This window comes from Schistocerca nitens, chromosome 11 (genome assembly GCF_023898315.1).
Source record: "Schistocerca nitens isolate TAMUIC-IGC-003100 chromosome 11, iqSchNite1.1, whole genome shotgun sequence".
Classification (NCBI taxonomy): Eukaryota; Metazoa; Arthropoda; class Insecta; order Orthoptera; family Acrididae; genus Schistocerca; species Schistocerca nitens.
Window position 1 is genome coordinate 23,769,951 of NC_064624.1, and position 18,956 is coordinate 23,788,906.

Consider the following 18,956-nt stretch of genomic DNA (forward strand, 5'->3'; position numbering starts at 1 on the left):
TCCCTCCCTACTCCGCGACCTTGCACCTGCTCGCGAGCACGGGCCTGAGCACACGCGAGAACTCGTGCTCAAAACCGGCCAGTTGTTAAGCCCTGCTGTAATTCCTTTGTGACTTCAATAGGTTTGCTCTTAATTCTGTGGTGAATAATGCGATTATACTCGTCGATGATTTTTGGCTGTATGTTCAGCCATTTGCACATACATTGAAGATTAAATTGCTTCCGCATTCCATTTTTGATGGTCCAGTTCAACCATTTGGTAATACTAGTTTCCAAATATGGGAATGTTGAGTAGTGGTTTATCCCACTTAATTCGAATTCTGCTTTGAAATGTCTATCGTAAAATTCACTTTCATCATCTGTCTTCAAGGTTGATGGACAGTCGATTTAGTCCTGTCTGCAACAACTGTTCAGAAACCTCTCAAACCTCCTTCCCTGTCTTTACATTCAAAGGTAAGGCCCAAGCGAAATTGGAATGTGTCTGTGACTGGGAGAACGTACGAGGTGTGGCTAGAAAAAAACCGGACTAGTACTGGTGAAACAATAAAACGAATGCAATAAGGCTGAAAGTCGCGTGGCCTGTCACGTGACTCTCGCTCCGCCTACTTTTTCAATGTATGCATCAGTTTTTGCTGACAATGGTCTGCCAGTAAGAGTGTCATCACTGGTGTCTTCGCGGCCATCTTTAAATCGTTTAAACCACTCAAACACTTGTGTTCGCGATAAACAATCATCGCCGTACACTTGTTGTAACATTACAAACGTTTCACTTGCAGATTTTCCTAGTTTGAAACAAAATTTGATGTTAACACGCTGTTCTTTCTGTACACTCAACATTTTCCGACGCACAGACAAAACGTCAACTACTTAAAACAGACGCCACGGGCAGACTGAGTGCAGGAGCCAGATGAAACTCGAGCAGTAGGCGGAGCGAGAGTCACATGACAGGCCACGCGACTTTCAGCCTTATTGCATTCGTTTTATTGTTTCACCAGTACTAGTCCGGTTTTTTCTAGCCACACCTCGTACTTGACGCCATTATTTGATTGTAAGTAGTTTTGCATATCCAAGAGATCAGCCTGCCATGCATAATCCATTCCTCGTATTATCAGATATATTCTGCATGCAGGTCTGTAAAGCTCATGAACAACTCTCTCCACACTTACTCGACGATGCATAATTTTCGTAGCCCAGATAAGATCGATAATATTTTGTTCATGTGATATGCAATCTCTTCACCAGCTAAAGCTGTAAACAGTCTTAATCGATCTATGATTCCATTTAGTTACCATAATTTATATATTCTAGATGTAGACTGTTTAGTGTTTCAGGCTGAACTTCGACTATTTTACCTGCACTAGGTGGAGTTGCTAATGCTGGTTCAGTTAAAATCCTGTATCTGTCACTCTATGAGACTTCCATTCATCCTTTTGGGGTTTTACATGTGTTCGTCATATGTGATATTGGACCACGTGTTTTTCTAGTTTCAGGGTATAGTTTTAACAGTCGACATTTTCAAAATTATTAACTGTAACAGCCTAGGCAATCTTTCAAATTCCTTGTTCCCAATTCTTATTGCCTTCTTGGTTAAACATATTGAGTGCTTACCTAACAAATACGGTATTGCCCTGATGACCTCATATGTTTTTTCTTAACTCGGCACTCCTCCTCCTCCTCCTCCTGTTTCTGGTTTCATCCATAGTCCATGACAGCTCTTTCAGCCTGTCAGTTACTGGTCTCGTTGCAGTTGACCTAACTTTCACGAAAGTAACTTCTGTCAAATTGTCTTCCACACCCCAGTTTTTAACATTACACTTCTTTGACAACATGCTGCTGCATACTAATCCATTTTTGAGACAGTTTACAACTTACGTATATTCTGAGACAGTCGGTGGTAATGGGCGTGCAGTGCCTTAGCTATCACATTCTCGTTCCACATATGCGTTGATTTTACATTGACTCCTTCAATTTTCTCGTTGACACACAGGTCATATTGCTGAATTTGAGCAATCAACACCTCACCATTCATAGCACCTTCCTTGACAAGACATTCAGTTCCATTACTTTAGTGTTGATTACCTCCATTTTTTTGTCGAACGCACGTGCTTTGCATCCTCTGAATGAATGTGCAACACATGTGTAAATTTGTACATAGTGTACAATATACTGACAGGTGCGTTTTGGTGCATTGCCTTTTTGAAGAATCATTTTGAAGTTTCGACTCTCATTCAATTTAGTAGTTTCACCTGTAACCAGCAAGCTATACTGAGAGTTACTCCAGCAATCCTCACATATAACGAATTCATTGAGTGCCATGTCAGTTCGTACATGTACTTGGAAAATATGCTTTAAATTCAGATTGTCCTGTTCGATTGTTATAAGGTTGGTGTATCCCAAACCAACAGCTTTGGTATGCTTAAGTATGTCTCACTCAAATAAATTATATTCACTTCCATGTGCCGAGCTAAGCAGAAATGTCGGCGGATATCCTGATTTTCCACAGAGATGTTGCCAAAAATGAGTATGCTGTTTGGTTTTACGTTTTCAGGCGGTGGAATATCACTGCTTTTGCTGGCAGTTTAGTATGTTAGTACCTTAACTCCATGCAAAATCTCCTGCAGTAGCTGATATTTTGATTGAAACAGAATTTTTGAAAAATATATACATGCTCTAAGTGGACTCCCACAGGATATGTCAACAGTGTAAAAAGTAATTATTTTCCGCAGCATGAAACCCCAATAACCAAAGCACCTCGAATATCAGGAAGTAATGGTCCATTCGTCTCGTTCTTCAGGTTTCTACCTTCATCACTGCAGGACCAGTCATTTAAAAACCCTTGTGGTGAGACTGTTTCGTCCACTTGGTTATAGTGGTAACTGTTTAGTTACTTTGAAATGGAGGGTTTTTATAAACTCTTGCTTACAGCTGGGTATATAAACAAACTTAAATTTGATCGTAATTCAGTGCCCACATCTGGTAATGATGATTCATACATTTCCACTTCCATCAATGCACAGAATGAATCATGGAGTCGAGCTATGGTAGTTTCCAATGAGTGGAGATTTTGGGAAGCTATCGACAGTAAATTACTTGTAGTATATGTGACTGCTATCTTTGCCAACACTCTAGCTCATCCTGTACCGCATTTAATTAAAATGTTAAAAATCAGCTCCTGTAGATCTGTGGTCCCTCTGTTGTTAAATATTTTAACTGTACCAACTCTATCCCCTACAGAAATGGTATGATCACCTGGTAACATCAGGGGGGAACAAATTTTTCTGTGGAACAAGGCTGACATCTGCTTTGAGACATTGCATTGTCAGTGTCATTGATGCAAAGCGAATATTACTTTTTCATCACTAAATCGATGGTTTTCAAGAAATTCCACTTACTAGAACTCCCTATTCGATATTACACTGACAGTAACATGCTTACACCCACTGGTATTCAAACAGTAGGCTGCAAGGAAAGCATATAGTGTTTCTTAGAAGCTTATTTGCTCATTTTCTCTGTTCGTCAGCATTAATACTTAAATTGGCTCACAATGGGGACTTTTGATGCATGACTTGACGTCCTTATCCTTTGATGTTTGTCACAAGTGAGCGAATTATTTATCAATTGCTGTAAGTATATTTTCGCGACATCTACTACTATTATAGTTGTAATGGTATTATTATTGTTATTGTTATTATTTTGCTTCAAATCCCGTATTTTGTGCACATGTGTGTATTTATCAGGCACATTTATAAGCTTTATAAACTGTGTGGTCCATAGAACCACTGGCTGAATTGCATCACTCCTTTGTTTTGTGTTACTTGCAGCACTTAGATCGCCCAATCCAGTGGAAGCACTCATAGTAGCAGCAGTAGTACATCAGAGTACTGTGAGCTGGCATATTTTCATAAGAAGCGACTTATTTTAAATATTGTCTGTGTTCCTTACCTTCAACTCCTATACTTCGTATATGTCTGTTTATTTACCATGCCAACTCTGGTATGGACAGACATAGTAATTGCTATGTTCAGATGTGAATGAAGTTGGTGATTCTTCGCTCACAGCTCCAGGTAGTGTTGTCCACCAATTGGTCCACTGCTGCGGTCACCTTGGGTACTGCCTATACTGAGATTGACCTCTCACTTAGTCCACAGCTCGTGGTCGTGCGGTAGCGTTCTCGCTTCCCGCGCCCGGATTCCCGGGTTCGATTCCCGGCGGGGTCAGGGATTTTCTCTGCCTCGTGATGACTGGGTGTTGTGTGCTGTCCTTAGGTTAGTTAGTTTTAAGTAGTTCTAAGTTCTAGGGGACTGATGACCATAGATGTTAAGTCCCATAGTGCTCAGAGCCATTTGAACCTCTCATTTGTGGTCGAGTGGGAAGTCATTCCAGCGTGTGGGTGGCAGTGAAAGAATTTCCATGTTGCTGATCGGATAGCCTGCTCAGTTCGTCTGATGAACAATTTGATTTCTGTCTATGGCTGATGAAATCCATGAGCCAGATGAAGTCGCTTGCCATGTTCCAGAGAAAGCCTCTCAGTGTGCAAGACAGGACAGAGGGTAGTATTACTGGTGATTGGAAGCTCCGGTGTTAGGTGTGTAATGGCACCATTTAGAGAAACGACTGTATAGGAGGGGAAGGAATCCAATGTGCATACTGGGAGGAGTCTTTACAGATAAGAAATGGGTGCTTCTGGATGCCATGAAAGACATGGAATAGCCAGCAGTAGGTGGTGGCTCACGTTGGTGCTAACAATATGTGCCACATTGGATTGGAAGAGGTTCTCTCAGGTTTCAGGTGACTGGCTAGTAAAGACTGCCAGTCTTGTGTGCGAGATGAAGGCAGAGCTCACCATCTGAAGCATCATGGGCAGAACTGAAGGTGGTTCTTTTATACAGAGTGGAATGAAGTCTGAATCAGAGTCCCAGACAGTTCTCCAGCTGTGTATGTTGCAGATTCCCCAACTAGCGTCAGAAGGTGGTGGATTTACGGATTCAGCTAAATGGCTCAATAGTCAACTACACAAAGGAAGCAGTTCCACGAGTATGCGGATGTGTAGAGGGGACTGGGCTTTTTTTTTTTTTTTTTAATTAGAGGGTCTTTGGTAAGTGCAGAAAGTGCTTCAGTTTCAAAGGTTGCAAGTAGAACACTGAAAGAGGGTAGATACAACACAGTAAGTATCGTAGCTGTAAATTGTCGTAGTTGCATTAGAAAAGAACGAGGGCTCAAAGTGCTAACAGAAAGCACTGCATCTCAAATCGTTATTATAGGTATTTAAATAAGTTCAGCTGAAATTTTTGAAGAGACCTAAGCATGTTCACAAAGAATAGATGAAATACATTTGGTGGTGTAGTGTTCATTGCTGTTCGAAGTAGTTTACCTTGTAGTGAAATTTAAGTAGATAGCTCCTGTGAGGTAGTAAGGGTAGCGATGAATTAAAAGTTCTGATCTCAGATGTCTATCTGTAAAACTACCTCTTCCTGACGTTTCGTTGCCTACTGCAGCCAACATCTTCGGAAGTGAGTAAACGATGGCTGCCAGGCCATGGATTTCCCGTTTATATAGTGTGCATAGAGGGCACCAACATATGTCACGTGGGGCAGACTATAAGTCTCTCTCTGACTAACATCATTATTCTTGAATGAATGTAATCGATCGTCACATCATTGGAACAAAGTCGACCACAATATCCTGTCTAACTTTAAGCCGTCCTATTTTGTGTTGAAATCATTGTGGTGTTCCAGAATTTCTATAGCTTTCCTATACATACGTGCATAATAATCGATGTTCTGGCCAAAGTTACGTTGTGCAAGACGCGACAGTTGGCTGCGACTGCGACGCTGCCCCCTCCTCTTTTCCCACCCTGGCAGACGGCGACAAGCCCGCAACACGACAGGAGTCGTCGCTGTTTCCCAAGCTACGGTTGGCAGCGGCGGATTCAAATACATAAGAAAAATAAGAATTCCGATTTTCTTGCTGTAAAAAATACTGTATGTTAATGCAACAAAGTTACATCGGCTCCCAGAGTTAGTTTTTCGATACAGATTCTCCTTTTACTTTAAAAAATTGAAAAGTATCTCTTCCAGTTTTGCGTGTTTTTTTCGCTGTATATTACTTCTCTATCGATTGTGAGGAAAGTAAAAGGCACAAAAAATTGATGTATGTGTATCTTACAGTTTCACATCACAGCTTGATAATGAGGTGTCTATTTTTCTGATATTCGTCACAGTTATTCCGATACTTAATTTACAAGTAACCTACTGCATAAAATTTTAATTGTGTACAGTGAAAAATGTGGTCGCTGGCTACTTTGCGTATGGTTCACATTAGGCCATACATCACTGCCGATGAAAAGAAGCTAACATATCGAAATTATTTTTGAAGTTGAGATCAGAATGATATCGATCTCCGTTTCCGAGATTTGGGCTCATATATCTCCGGGGGCGTCGCAACTAGCCGCCAGTTCTGTCGACGCGCAACGAGAATCGTGTGGTCATCACACGATAGAGAATGCATTTGTTTTGTTTCGCTGACACGTTTGGACCTAATGAAATCATTTTATGTCATATATTTCTCCGGTATGAGTTACTAATATTTCTCCATATGCTCTTGACAATTTCATTTAAAATGCCACGAAATGATGGTTTCTTAAAGCCAAGTGATCAAGCAGAACCCATTTTCTTGGTTTTGCTGGGGCATATGAACCTGTTCCAAGCTTTCTTTCTCGTTTATTTCTCTGATACGAGTCCCGAATATTCCTCCATCTGTTTTTGCTCATTTCACCTAAAATTCAAATGAAAGATAAGTTTATTAACAATAAGCGCACGCTAGCGTAATTGCATTGTTTTAAGTGCTTTGACAACAAGATAGGGTTACACCTAAAATATCTCTAGAATTTTCATTCTGAACGTCTACAGTATACACTGGCAGGAATGTGGAAGAAATAATGTCCGTGCTTGTTCACAAAATTTCCCCAAATTATACTTGTCAGTTTCTCCCATGCAGAAACTTTTGGAACAAGCTAAGGCAACTTTCATAGCCGACTGACTCTTTATTCCCATCCAAATGAACTTCCATATTCTTATATTCTGACAGCATACATCGTTATGGATGACATGAACATTTAATCTTGCCAAGCTGCACTCAAAAGATGACTCCAGGATTTACAAAAGACGAATTTCAATTGTGAACTGTGTCAGACCAGAAGGGCCTTGTAAAACAGTTGTGCACTTTTGGCACAAGTTTTTTGAGCACCATCTTCTACCAATGAACTGAAGTGAATGTGACAAATTACTTATTGCAGCATACTGTTTGCGAAATCTGTTGAGAAACGCCTTCCTCAAAAACGAACATCTATTGATTACAGAAAGCTTTACAACAATCTGGTGGTGGTTTTTCACAACTAGAAGGTATCATCAAGACACCAATCTACCGTTTACTTTCAAAGTGAAGGTGTTGTAAAATGTAACTTTCTCGTTGTACTTTAGATTGTTCATTTTATAATGTACTTGCCGTTTTCAATTTTTATCGTCACAAAAAAGAGTAATGCGAAAATTGACCTGCAAGTTCATTTTCATCATTCTAATTCTACACCTGCATGGATTATACTGACTTTCATAAGAGGCTTGAAAAATTTGCATTAATGGGAAAATATTATATATTTCACGCACCTGCCAGTTTCAGCTGTGCACCAATTTCTTCCCAAATTCTGTCTCCGAACATAGTGTCTCTATATTTAGGGTTCTTCAAATCGTAAAGGCAAGGATGCTGCGAGACCAGCTCACAGAGCATCACATCCTGTGAGTGGCTCACTTCAGTTTTCCTTGACTGGCTCGACATCTTTCTGGCTGCCGTACGTCTTTGTGTCGTCCAACTTCCGTCGCAACACTGCTCACTGGTGCAGTGCTGTGGCAGCTGTCGCAACAGTCGCGCGTCGCATCCCAAACTCGAACTGCGCATGCGCCAGCAGGCAGCTTCTGACGTCACGTAGCGACCCGTCGCAGTCGCTAGTGTGCGTCGCGTCTTGGACAACGTACCTTAACACGCTTGTCTCACTAAATTTTATTTCATGACCACCTTCCTTAAAAACATGTTTCGGTACAGCTGATTTGTCGGTATATCCCAGTCTACAGTTCCTTTTGTGTTCGGTTGGCCAAAACTTTCCCAATACAGTCCGTAATATTGTGAATAAATGGAAGAAAAACTTTTCCAGCTGACAGTTGTTGCTGCATGTTGTCACATACTTTTCTTCTGGGATGAAGTGCTCGCTCGATGTCGTTGTCGGCGTATCCATTTTTCTTAACAGCCATTCGTAAATGATTTAGATCAACTTGAAAATAAATTTACTAGCTCTGTCCACCAATGTTTTAATGACACCTCTCTTCTTCCTGGGATGATGGTTCGAATGCTTATGGAGGTAATAGTCGATGTGTGTTTCTTTTGTATACACCTTATGCCCTAGAATCCCATTGCCTGTTTAATTGCTGATACGTCCAAAAAATTTAGTTGCCATTTCTCTGTTTCTCCATAGTAAATTGTATCTTTGGATTAATACTATTCAGATACACCAAGAAACCGTACAGTTCCTCTCTACTGTGATTCCATATCACAAAAGTCCCATCCACGTACCGACACCACTTTCAAGGACTTTTTCTGCCCGACTGCAGTGCTTACTGTTCAAAAAATTCCATGAAAAGATTAGCAACAGCTGGACTCAGGGGGCTGCCCATGGCCACGCCGTCTGTTTGTTCGTGAAACTCATTATCATACTGGAAATAAGTCATGGACGGCCGCCGGTGGCCGAGCGGTTCTAGGCGCTTCAGTCTGGAACCGCGCGACCGCTACGGTCGCAGGTTCAAATCCTGCCTTGGGCATGGATGTGTGTGATGTCCTTAGGTTAGTTAGGTTTACGTAGTTCTAAGTTCTAGCGGACTGATGACCTGAGATGTTAAGTCCCATAGTGCTCAGAGCCATTTGAACCTTTTTTTTGCTCAGAGCCAAATAAATCATGGACAGGCAATGTTGGGACCTCCATAGCCTGGCAGCCAGTCATTGACTCACTGCTGCCCGCAGTTGGTAACGAAACGTCAGGAAGTAGTAGTCTTACAGATTGACCATGGCCTCTCAGGCCATAAGTTTTAACTAATGGGGATGCTGACTGTGAAAGCCTATACAGTATGATAAGTACGGGTGGAGCTCACACCTACGAACTGGAATAAATTAATAAGTTCCCTTCACCAATGCTCTGACTTGGATGAAACATGCTGAACAGTTCAAAGAAAACTTGTCATTTGAAATAGGTAATTCACTCGTAGAATTAGAGTTGGTGGGGACTTTCGTCTACCCTCAATATATTGGCGAAAATACAATGTCAGTGGTAGGCATAAAACGTCGTCGAAAACCGAACTGAATGGTGTGTCTGAAAATTATTTTGCACAGTGAGTTCAGAAACGCACTGAAAGTGTAAATGGTTGAGAAAACATCTTTGACATCTTAATAACCATGGCCAAACAGGGAGCATAACAGGTACAGGGATTAGTGACCACAATGTTGTTGAGCCATGAAAAGTTCACAAGAGTGAATACTGTAACATCAAAACTCTTCAAAATAAACGCATAATACATGCCCTTCAAAAAGCAGATAAAAATTAACTTGACACATCCCAAAGAGAGAGTTTCCACTCCTTCAGATAAGTCTTTCTAAACATAGCCCAGATGTGGTTTAAAGTAAAATAAGTAATAACTGAGAGATACATATCAAATAAATTAATAAGTGGTACTGACACACAACAGGTCAGACCAGTGTTTCAGAAGCAATGAAATACACGTGCCAAATTTAAAAGAATGCAAAATCCACAGAACTGGCCAAGTTTTACAGAAGCTCGAAATTTAGTGCAAACTTCAATGAGAGAGGCTGTTAATAGTTTCCAGAACGACACTCTGTGTCGAAATCTGGCAGAAAACCCAAAGAAATTCTGGTTGTATGTAAAGTATACAATTGACCAAGTGCATAAATACCTTCACTGCACGATAACAATGGTAAAGTTATTGACGACAGTGCTACTAAAGCGAGTTACTGAAGATGGATTTTATCAATTCCTTCACAGGAAAAGCAAAGTATTCCAGAATTCTAATTAAGAATAACTGCCTATATGAGTACCTTAGAAGTGGGTATCCTAAATGTGTTGGAGTAGCTTAACACTTAAGAAAGGCAATGCCTCTGGGGCAGACTGTTCACCACCCACATTATGAAAGGAAATGCCCCTGGGGCAGACTGTACACCAACCAGGTTCCTTTCAGAATATGCTGATACAATAGCTCCATACTTAGTAGTCATATGCAACTCTTCAACTGCAGAAAGATCAGTACCCAAAGACAGGAAAGTAGCACAAATTAACCGGAACCCAAGAAAGGAAATGGGAGTAATCTGATGAAATGCCCACCCATACCACTATCGTCACTTTGCAGTAGGATTTTGGAAAATATAATCTGTTTGAACATTGTGAATGACCTTCAAGATATCATTTACGGACAAATAACCAACACATATTTGGAGAACATGATTCTTGTGAAACACAACAAGCTCTTTATTCTCGCAAAGTAATGACTGATTTGGGCAGATGACATTACATTGATTCCATATTTTTTGTTTTACAGAAAGCTTTTGACTCTGTTCCTCACAAGTGATTTCCGATTACGTTGTGTGCCCCTGGAGTATCATCCTAGTTGTTTGCACTTATTCGTGATTTTGTACCAGGAAGGTAACAGTTCGTAATATCTGACAGAAAGTCATCGAAATAATATCTGACGTTTCCCAAGTATGTGTTGTAGGCCCTCTCTTGTACCTGACCTATGTACACGATTTAAGAGACAATCTGAGAAGCTCTCTTTGATTGTTTGCAGATTATGTTGTCATTTACCTTATTGTAAAGTCATCAGATGATCAAAACGAATTGTGAAGTGATAAAGATGTCTTTAAGATGTGAAAAATGACATTTGACTGTAAATAATGGAAAGTATGAAGTAAACCAAATGTGTATTGAAAGGAGTGTGCTAAATTTCGTTACCACGAAAAATCATAGTAACCTAAAAGCTGTGAACTCAACTAAATACAGGGTGATTCAAAAAGAATACCACAACTTTAAAAATGTGTATTTAATGAAAGAAACATAATATAACCTTCTGTTATACATCATTACAAAGAGTATTTACAAAGGTTTTTTTTTCACTCAAAAACAAGTTCAGAGATGTTCAATATGGCCCCCTCCAGACACACGAGCAATATCAACCCGATACTCCAACTCGTTCCACACTCTCTGTAGCATATCAGGCGTAACAGTTTGGATAGCTGCTGTTATTTCTCGTTTCAAATCATCAATGGTGGCTGGGAGAGGTGGCCGAAACACCATATCCTTAACGTACCCCCATAAGAAAAAATCGCAGGGGGTAAGATCAGGGCTTCTTGGAGGCCAGTGATGTTGAGCGGTCGCCATCTTAGCATCAACTGACGCTGACGCCTAGTCAACAGCGCCTCAAGCAAACAAATGTGCAACTTAATGAAACTTTATAGCTCCCTTAATTCGCCGACAGATAGTGCTTAGCTCTGCCTTTTGTCGTTGCAGAGTTTTAAATTCCTAAAGTTGTGGTATTCTTTTTGAATCACCCTGTATATAGGGATTACACTTATGAGTAAGTAAAATCATAACATTCATATAGATAATGCTCTGGAGGAAGCAAACCAAAGATTGGTTTTTTGGCAGACAACTTGGAAAATGTAACAAGTCTACTAAAGAAACTGCTTACACTGTGCTTGTCTGTCCTCTTGTGGAGTATTGCAGTGTGGTGTGGGACATCAAAGAAATTTAAAGGATAGCAGCTGTTTTTGTATTATCACGAAATCAGGGAGAGAGTGCTATGGATACGATACATGAACTGGGATGGCGGTAATTAGAACAAAGGCGTTTTTCGCTAGAGCCAGAGATTTTCGTGAAATTTCAAACACGAATTTTGTCGTCAGAGTTTGATAATATTTTGTTGGTACCTATCTATGTAGGGAGAAATTATCATCATAGTAAATTACGATAAATCAGAGCTCACATGGAAATATGTAACCCTGCTTGCAATGAGAGTGGAATGGTAGAGAAGTAAATTAAAAATTATGGTTCGATGCCCATCTGCCAGGCCCTTAATCGTGAATTGCAGAGTTATCATGTAGATATCGATCATCAGGCATCATCGTCATCTTACATATATGCTTGTGGGCTTAGGACGTTTAGGTGGTGTGGCTGATAATTGTCTCGGAGCCACTTGCTCTACACATATTTACTGACACTGTTCTCATTACATTTTCTAGAATACCTTAGCAACAACAGCAAATTGTGTCAATATCTTCATCATCAGCACTCCCGTTACAGTGTACCATGGACAAAAAGTTAATTAACTGAATATAGAAAATCGAATGCTTAGCAGTGAGATTTCTTTTTTGTTTTTAATATGTACAGTCGATGTCTTAATCAGTCATTGTCAAGATGCAAATGCTGAGAGAGTGCTGTGCATAGATGTTTCAAAAAGAAAGTAGAACCTCCTACTGATACAATAGTAACAAAACATAATGAGAGTTACAGGTAGACCAGTTTTTAAACGTTTCTTGTATGGACAGGCATTTTAAACAATTCGTACATATGCAACACTTCATACATGTTAATTGCAGTAACGTCATACGACATAATGGGCTCAGAGGTGTGAGGTGGACGGGGCAAAGTGTGCTGCATGATAGTTGATGGAGCACTGGCCATGGGAGTGGAGGTGTTCATGGCTGGATGCTTATGCTCATAACAGTGAATATGCATTTGAACTGTACTGAAATCTTGGTCCTGTGCATGCAGAGCCGAGGGCACTTCAAACAGGAGCTGCTACATCTACAAGTAGCAGAAGCACAGGGAGGAGGCACAAGGGTCCTTTCATCCCTCTCCTTCTCCCCTCCCCTCCCCTCCCCTCCCATATCCCCTTCCCATCCTGTGTACCTCAGGCACTAGTTCCTTTCCTGTTTTCTCTCTAACTCTCCCACCCTCCCTTCCTCTCTCTGTCTCCCATGTAACTTGTCCTCTAAATGCTCCACAAAAAACTGGGGCTTGGTTAACATAAATGATTCCCCATCAACTCGCGTACACACGAGGTACCGGGCTGAATATTCTCCACTGCCTTCTTTAGCCATACGTTCCTCCCATGGAGTGGCCATGGAGGGAAATGATCTTGGTTCTTATTTCTTGCCGTTGAGGTTAGACCTCGATCGTTTAGAGACTGCTGGTGGACGCCCACCAGCGAGAGATGATGTACCACGCTTCATTGCGGGTCATCCGCCCTGATGCCACCCACTCCGACCAGGGGCTCTCCCCATGGGCGCCACACAGCCACAGCAAAGACCACCTGGCAGGATGGCCTTTGCCGGGAGTCCCGATGCCCCAGAGGGATAGGCATCTACTCCTCGGCATACGTGGGGAGGTAGCAGCTCAGGCATCAGTAGTGCGATCCCTGTGTAGTCAGGGTGCTATCACCAAGAGGGTACATGACGACCCCACCACAACGGACTGGCTACCGTGCTGGATGTCGGGTGTCGAAATATCCTTTATAACTTCAGAAAGTTTGTTTATGAACAATCAGATCAAGAGTGAGCCAGTACCTAACCTTCGCAAATGTGTGTTGAATGTTCCCCAATATTTGTCTAATTTCATTCTTGTGACATGTTTATCAATGTGAGCTTCTCCTACCCTTAGCAAGGTCATAAAGCATATTTAAAAAAATAATCTTTCTTCTTCAGATCTGCCAGGACTCGCATGGTGAGGCCATACATGGCTTCAGCTATGTACAATCATTCACTAAAAGCTGTAAGAGTTATTCTATTAATGAAAATTTTATAAGTAATACAACAGGTACCACAGAAGCTGCCACAATATGTACAGGTTGTGGCCAACATATTGGGGCTGATCTAGAACCCAGAAATTTCCTCTCTGTTTTTCAAATCCCAAAAATAAATTTAGGGCAAACTCAAGAATAACTATGATTCACACAAAAGATAAGAACAGTCAGTGTTCTTTTGAATTCTATTTATCAGAAGTTGTTGAAAGTAGGAATATTTCTCAAATCATCTACACTATTAGAACTTACACTTCACCTAAATGTGAATTTCGCGACCATCACAGACAACCATTATACAATGTAGTTGATAACAACAAGGGCTACTGAGAACAGGATTATACCAGCCACTAGTCCCCTTCCACTTCTATTTAAAACAGTCAGAATGTAAGAGGTGATATGAAAGTCAAGTGCAGGAGTACAAGAATACTCTACAATTACGAACAGCAACAAATTCCAGAGAACTGACAATCTGCGACAATTCCACTGCAATGCATCTTTTACTCTACACACTTAACAAAAGACTTACTACTTGAATACATGCAATACATCAGAGATGTAAATACTTACAGTATTCTCAGTCATATTTAATTCAGGATCCTCCTTGATAAAATCAGTGGACAAAGATATTCCCAATGGATCTTCAACAGACTGAAAGAAGAACACAATCTGTGAATTATAACTGCTTGCTATCTTCTGTGTGTATATGACAGCTCTCAATATTCTTTTCTCATTAGTATCATCCAACTTTGAAGAGATTCTTATCAATTGGGAAGAGTGTGTGTCAGAATGCAGTCAAATCAGTTCTATTGCCCCTGATTTTGCTATCAGCCATTGTGCAGTACTTATTTGGCATACTTTCACTTTCTATTCCTGTTACATAATCCACTCTGATTTCAGAGGCACTCTATCGGATGGTTGTACTTCCATATACAAATCTGATGTACGTGTGTGGCAACATTTCAAAATTAAACTCAGATAATATAAAGATGCAAATAATCTTCCAACAGTAAACCCATAAACAACAGGAATTTTTGGTCATTAAACAAATGAATGTGGCATTCCACACATTATCATCAAAATTACCCAAATTTAATGTTATTTACACAGCTTCTTGCAATATCACCATGTCTTTTCAGTGCCTGCTCTTTAGGAAACAATGTAAATTTATGTCATGTGTACTGGAGGAAAATAATAAGGAATTCCACAGCAGGATTTCAGTAATGATGTAAATACTACAGTGAATAGTGACTGGGAACTCTAGAATATACACCCATCACATGTCATAGTTCCACATATGTTACAGCACTGTGACACAGAGGTGTAACAAGATTAACAATTACTTCCAAGAGGAAGTCTTCCTTGCTCCGTTTACACCAAATATGTACTTAAGGCATTCATTACATACCTGTAGATCACAATAAAAAATTAATGCAACAGTAATGGTTCATAAAGATATGCTTGTTACAAGTGCTATTAAAATACTATTGGTAATACCCTACAAATAACACATCTAACTAGAGTTTCTTCCTACACTTCCTGCACAATACAGTGCTTGTGTGAAAACTTACATTATGCTCAGATCCAGCAGCACAGTGATGCAGTTCGGGGTCTTGCTTTACGCAAACACTAGGGTCGCCAGCCTTTAATGGGTCTTCAAGAAACTGGAAACCAAAAAAGTGACGTATCAGGGCATCTGTCTCTTGTTCCTACATGGCACTGTCATACAGGGGGAGAGAGGTGGGCGGTGGTGGGGGTTGGGACGGGGGGGGCCGGGAGACGGGGCGGGGGGGGGGGGGGGGGCAGGAGGGGGGCGGGGGTCAAGGGGGACGGGGCGGGGGGGGGGGCAGGGAGACGGGGCGGGGGGCAGGGAGACGGGGCGGGGGGGGCAGGGGGACGGGGCGGGGGGGGCAGGGGGACGGGGCGGGGGGGGGGCAGGGGGACGGGGCGGGGGGGGGGCAGGGGGACGGGGCCGGGGGGGGGGCAGGGGGACGGGGCGGGGGGAAGGGGGACGGGACGGGGGGTCAAGGGGGACGGGGCGGGGGGGTCAATGGGGACGGGGCGGGGGGGCAGGTAGACGGGGGGGGGCGGGGAGACGGGGCGTGGGGGGGGGCGGGGAGACGGGGCGTGGGGGGGCGGGGAGACGGGGCGGGGGCGCGGGGAGACGGGGCGGGGGCGCGGGGGACGGGGCGGGGGCGCGGGGGACGGGGCGGGGGCGCGGGGGACGGGGCGGGGGCGCAGGGGGACGGGGCAGGGGGGGCAGGGGGACGGGGCGGGGGGGGCAGGGGGACGGGGAGGGCGGGGCAGGTGGACGGGGCGGGGGGGGCAGGGGGACGGGGCGGGGGGGCAGGGGGACGGGGCGGGGGGGGCAGGGGGACTGGGCGGGGGGGCAGGGGGCCGGGGCGGGGGGGGCAGTGGGACGGGGCGGGGGGGGCAGGGAGACGGGGCGGGGGGGGCAGGGAGACTTGGCGGTGGGGGCAGGGAGACGGGGCGGTGGGGGCAGGGAGACGGGGCGGTGGGGGCGCGGGCAGACTGGGCGGGGGCGCGGGCAGACGGGGCGGGGCGCGGGCAGACGGGGCGGGGGCGCGGGCAGACGGGGCGGGGGCGCGGGCAGACGGGGCGGGGGCGCGGGCAGACGGGGCGGGGGCGCGGGCAGACGGGGCGGGGGCGCGGGCAGACGGGGCGGGGGCGCGGGCAGACGGGGCGGGGGCGCGGGCAGACGGGGCGGGGGCGCGGGCAGACGGGGCGGGGGCGCGGGCAGACGGGGCGGGGGCGCGGGCAGACGGGGCGGGGGCGCGGGCAGACGGGGCGGGGGCGCGGGCAGACGGGGCGGGGGCGCGGGCAGACGGGGCGGGGGCGCGGGCAGACGGGGCGGGGGCGCGGGCAGACGGGGCGGGGGCGCGGGCAGACGGGGCGGGGGCGCGGGCAGACGGGGCGGGGGCGCGGGCAGACGGGGCGGGGGCGCGGGCAGACGGGGCGGGGGCGCGGGCAGACGGGGCGGGGGCGCGGGCAGACGGGGCGGGGGCGCGGGCAGACGGGGCGGGGGCGCGGGCAGACGGGGCGGGGGCGCGGGCAGACGGGGCGGGGGCGCGGGCAGACGGGGCGGGGGCGCGGGCAGACGGGGCGGGGGCGCGGGCAGACGGGGCGGGGGCGCGGGCAGACGGGGCGGGGGCGCGGGCAGACGGGGCGGGGGCGCGGGCAGACGGGGCGGGGGCGCGGGCAGACGGGGCGGGGGCGCGGGCAGACGGGGCGGGGGCGCGGGCAGACGGGGCGGGGGCGCGGGCAGACGGGGCGGGGGCGCGGGCAGACGGGGCGGGGGCGCGGGCAGACGGGGCGGGGGCGCGGGGAGACGGGGCGGGGGCGCGGGGAGACGGGGCGGGGGCGCGGGGAGACGGGGCGGGGGCGCGGGGAGACGGGGCGGGGGCGCGGGGAGACGGGGCGGGGGGCAGGGAGACGGGGCGGGGGGCAGGGAGACGGGGCGGGGGGCAGGGAGACGGGGCGGGGGGCAGGGAGACGGGGCGGGGGGCAGGGAGACGGGGCGGGGGGCAGGGAGACGGGGCGGGGGGCAGGGAGACGGGGCGGGGGGCAGGGAGACGGGGCGGGGGGCAGGGAGACGGGGCGGGGGGCAGGGAGACGGGGCGGGGGGCAGGGAGACGGGGCGGGGGGCAGGGAGACGGGGCGGGGGGCAGGGAGACGGGGCGGGGGGCAGGGAGACGGGGCGGGGGGCAGGGAGACGGGGCGGGGGGCAGGGTGACGGGGCGGGGGGCAGGGAGACGGGGCGGGGGGCAGGGAGACGGGGCGGGGGGCAGGGAGACGGGGCGGGGGGCAGGGAGACGGGGCGGGGGGCAGGGAGACGGGGCGGGGGGCAGGGAGACGGGGCGGGGGGCAGGGAGACGGGGCGGGGGGCAGGGAGACGGGGCGGGGGGCAGGGAGACGGGGCGGGGGGCAGGGAGACGGGGCGGGGGGCAGGGAGACGGGGCGGGGGGCAGGGAGACGGGGCGGGGGGCAGGGAGACGGGGCGGGGGGCAGGGAGACGGGGCGGGGGGCAGGGAGACGGGGCGGGGGGCAGGGAGACGGGGCGGGGGGCAGGGAGACGGGGCGGGGGGCAGGGAGACGGGGCGGGGGGCAGGGAGACGGGGCGGGGGGCAGGGAGACGGGGCGGGGGGCAGGGAGACGGGGCGGGGGGCAGGGAGACGGGGCGGGGGGCAGGGAGACGGGGCGGGGGGCAGGGAGACGGGGCGGGGGGCAGGGAGACGGGGCGGGGGGCAGGGAGACGGGGCGGGGGGCAGGGAGACGGGGCGGGGGGCAGGGAGACGGGGCGGGGGGCAGGGAGACGGGGCGGGGGGCAGGGAGACGGGGCGGGGGGCAGGGAGACGGGGCGGGGGGCAGGGAGACGGGGCGGGGGGCAGGGAGACGGGGCGGGGGGCAGGGAGACGGGGCGGGGGGCAGGGAGACGGGGCGGGGGGGCAGGGAGACGAGGCGGGGGGGCAGGGAGACGAGGCGGGGGGGCAGGGAGACGAGGCGGGGGGGCAGGGAGACGAGGTGGGGGGGCAGGGAGACAGGGTGGGCGGGAGAGAGGCTGGGGGTAGAGAAGGGGGTGAAAAGGGGAGTTTCTTATCAATCTATTTACACTAAGTGACATGCGCATAAAATATCTAGTCAGCAAAATCTTACAAGACCATATCTTGGGCGTTGGGCAATGGCAAAAGCAAGATTAGATTCGACGTTCATCATAATGCGATCATAATGATGATGCTATGACATATTAGAAAGTAACTTTTTATTCCAACACTGGACCATGTTACAACTGGTATGAGAGAGCGTTTGCTGAAGAAAATATTTATAATTTTAAATTCAACATCCTTGTTCCATCACAATTACTAGAACATGATGCTAATGATCTTGCGCACAAACTAAATCAGTGCTTAACCGAACTACTGTATTTAGAAGACGACTCTCACTTTGTGATTAAAAAGAGACTAATGGGACAGTCTCTTCAATACAAGCAATGAGCATAAATGCTCTTAATGATTGTGTTTTTGTTATGTAAGCATTG

General features: G+C 47.4%; 1 protein-coding gene across 4 annotated transcripts in view; it reads right to left on the reverse strand.

Moving 5' to 3' along the window:
- LOC126213566 (zinc finger protein 99-like) overlaps nucleotides 1-18,956 on the reverse strand; it is a 599,001-nt gene that overhangs the window by 553,061 nt on the left and 26,984 nt on the right. Inside the window, exons 4-5 of one of the 4 annotated variants that reach the window (XM_049941413.1) lie at nucleotides 15,472-15,564; nucleotides 14,471-14,551 (exon numbers count right to left, since the gene is read on the reverse strand). The exons of 2 other annotated variants lie outside the window; for them this stretch is intronic. In XM_049941413.1, coding sequence (XP_049797370.1) covers nucleotides 14,471-14,551; nucleotides 15,472-15,564 — 174 coding nt within the window. Of the gene's footprint in view, nucleotides 1-14,470; nucleotides 14,552-15,471; nucleotides 15,565-18,956 lie in introns of those variants that run through there. One more of the 4 variants, XM_049941408.1, reaches the window with a different exon arrangement.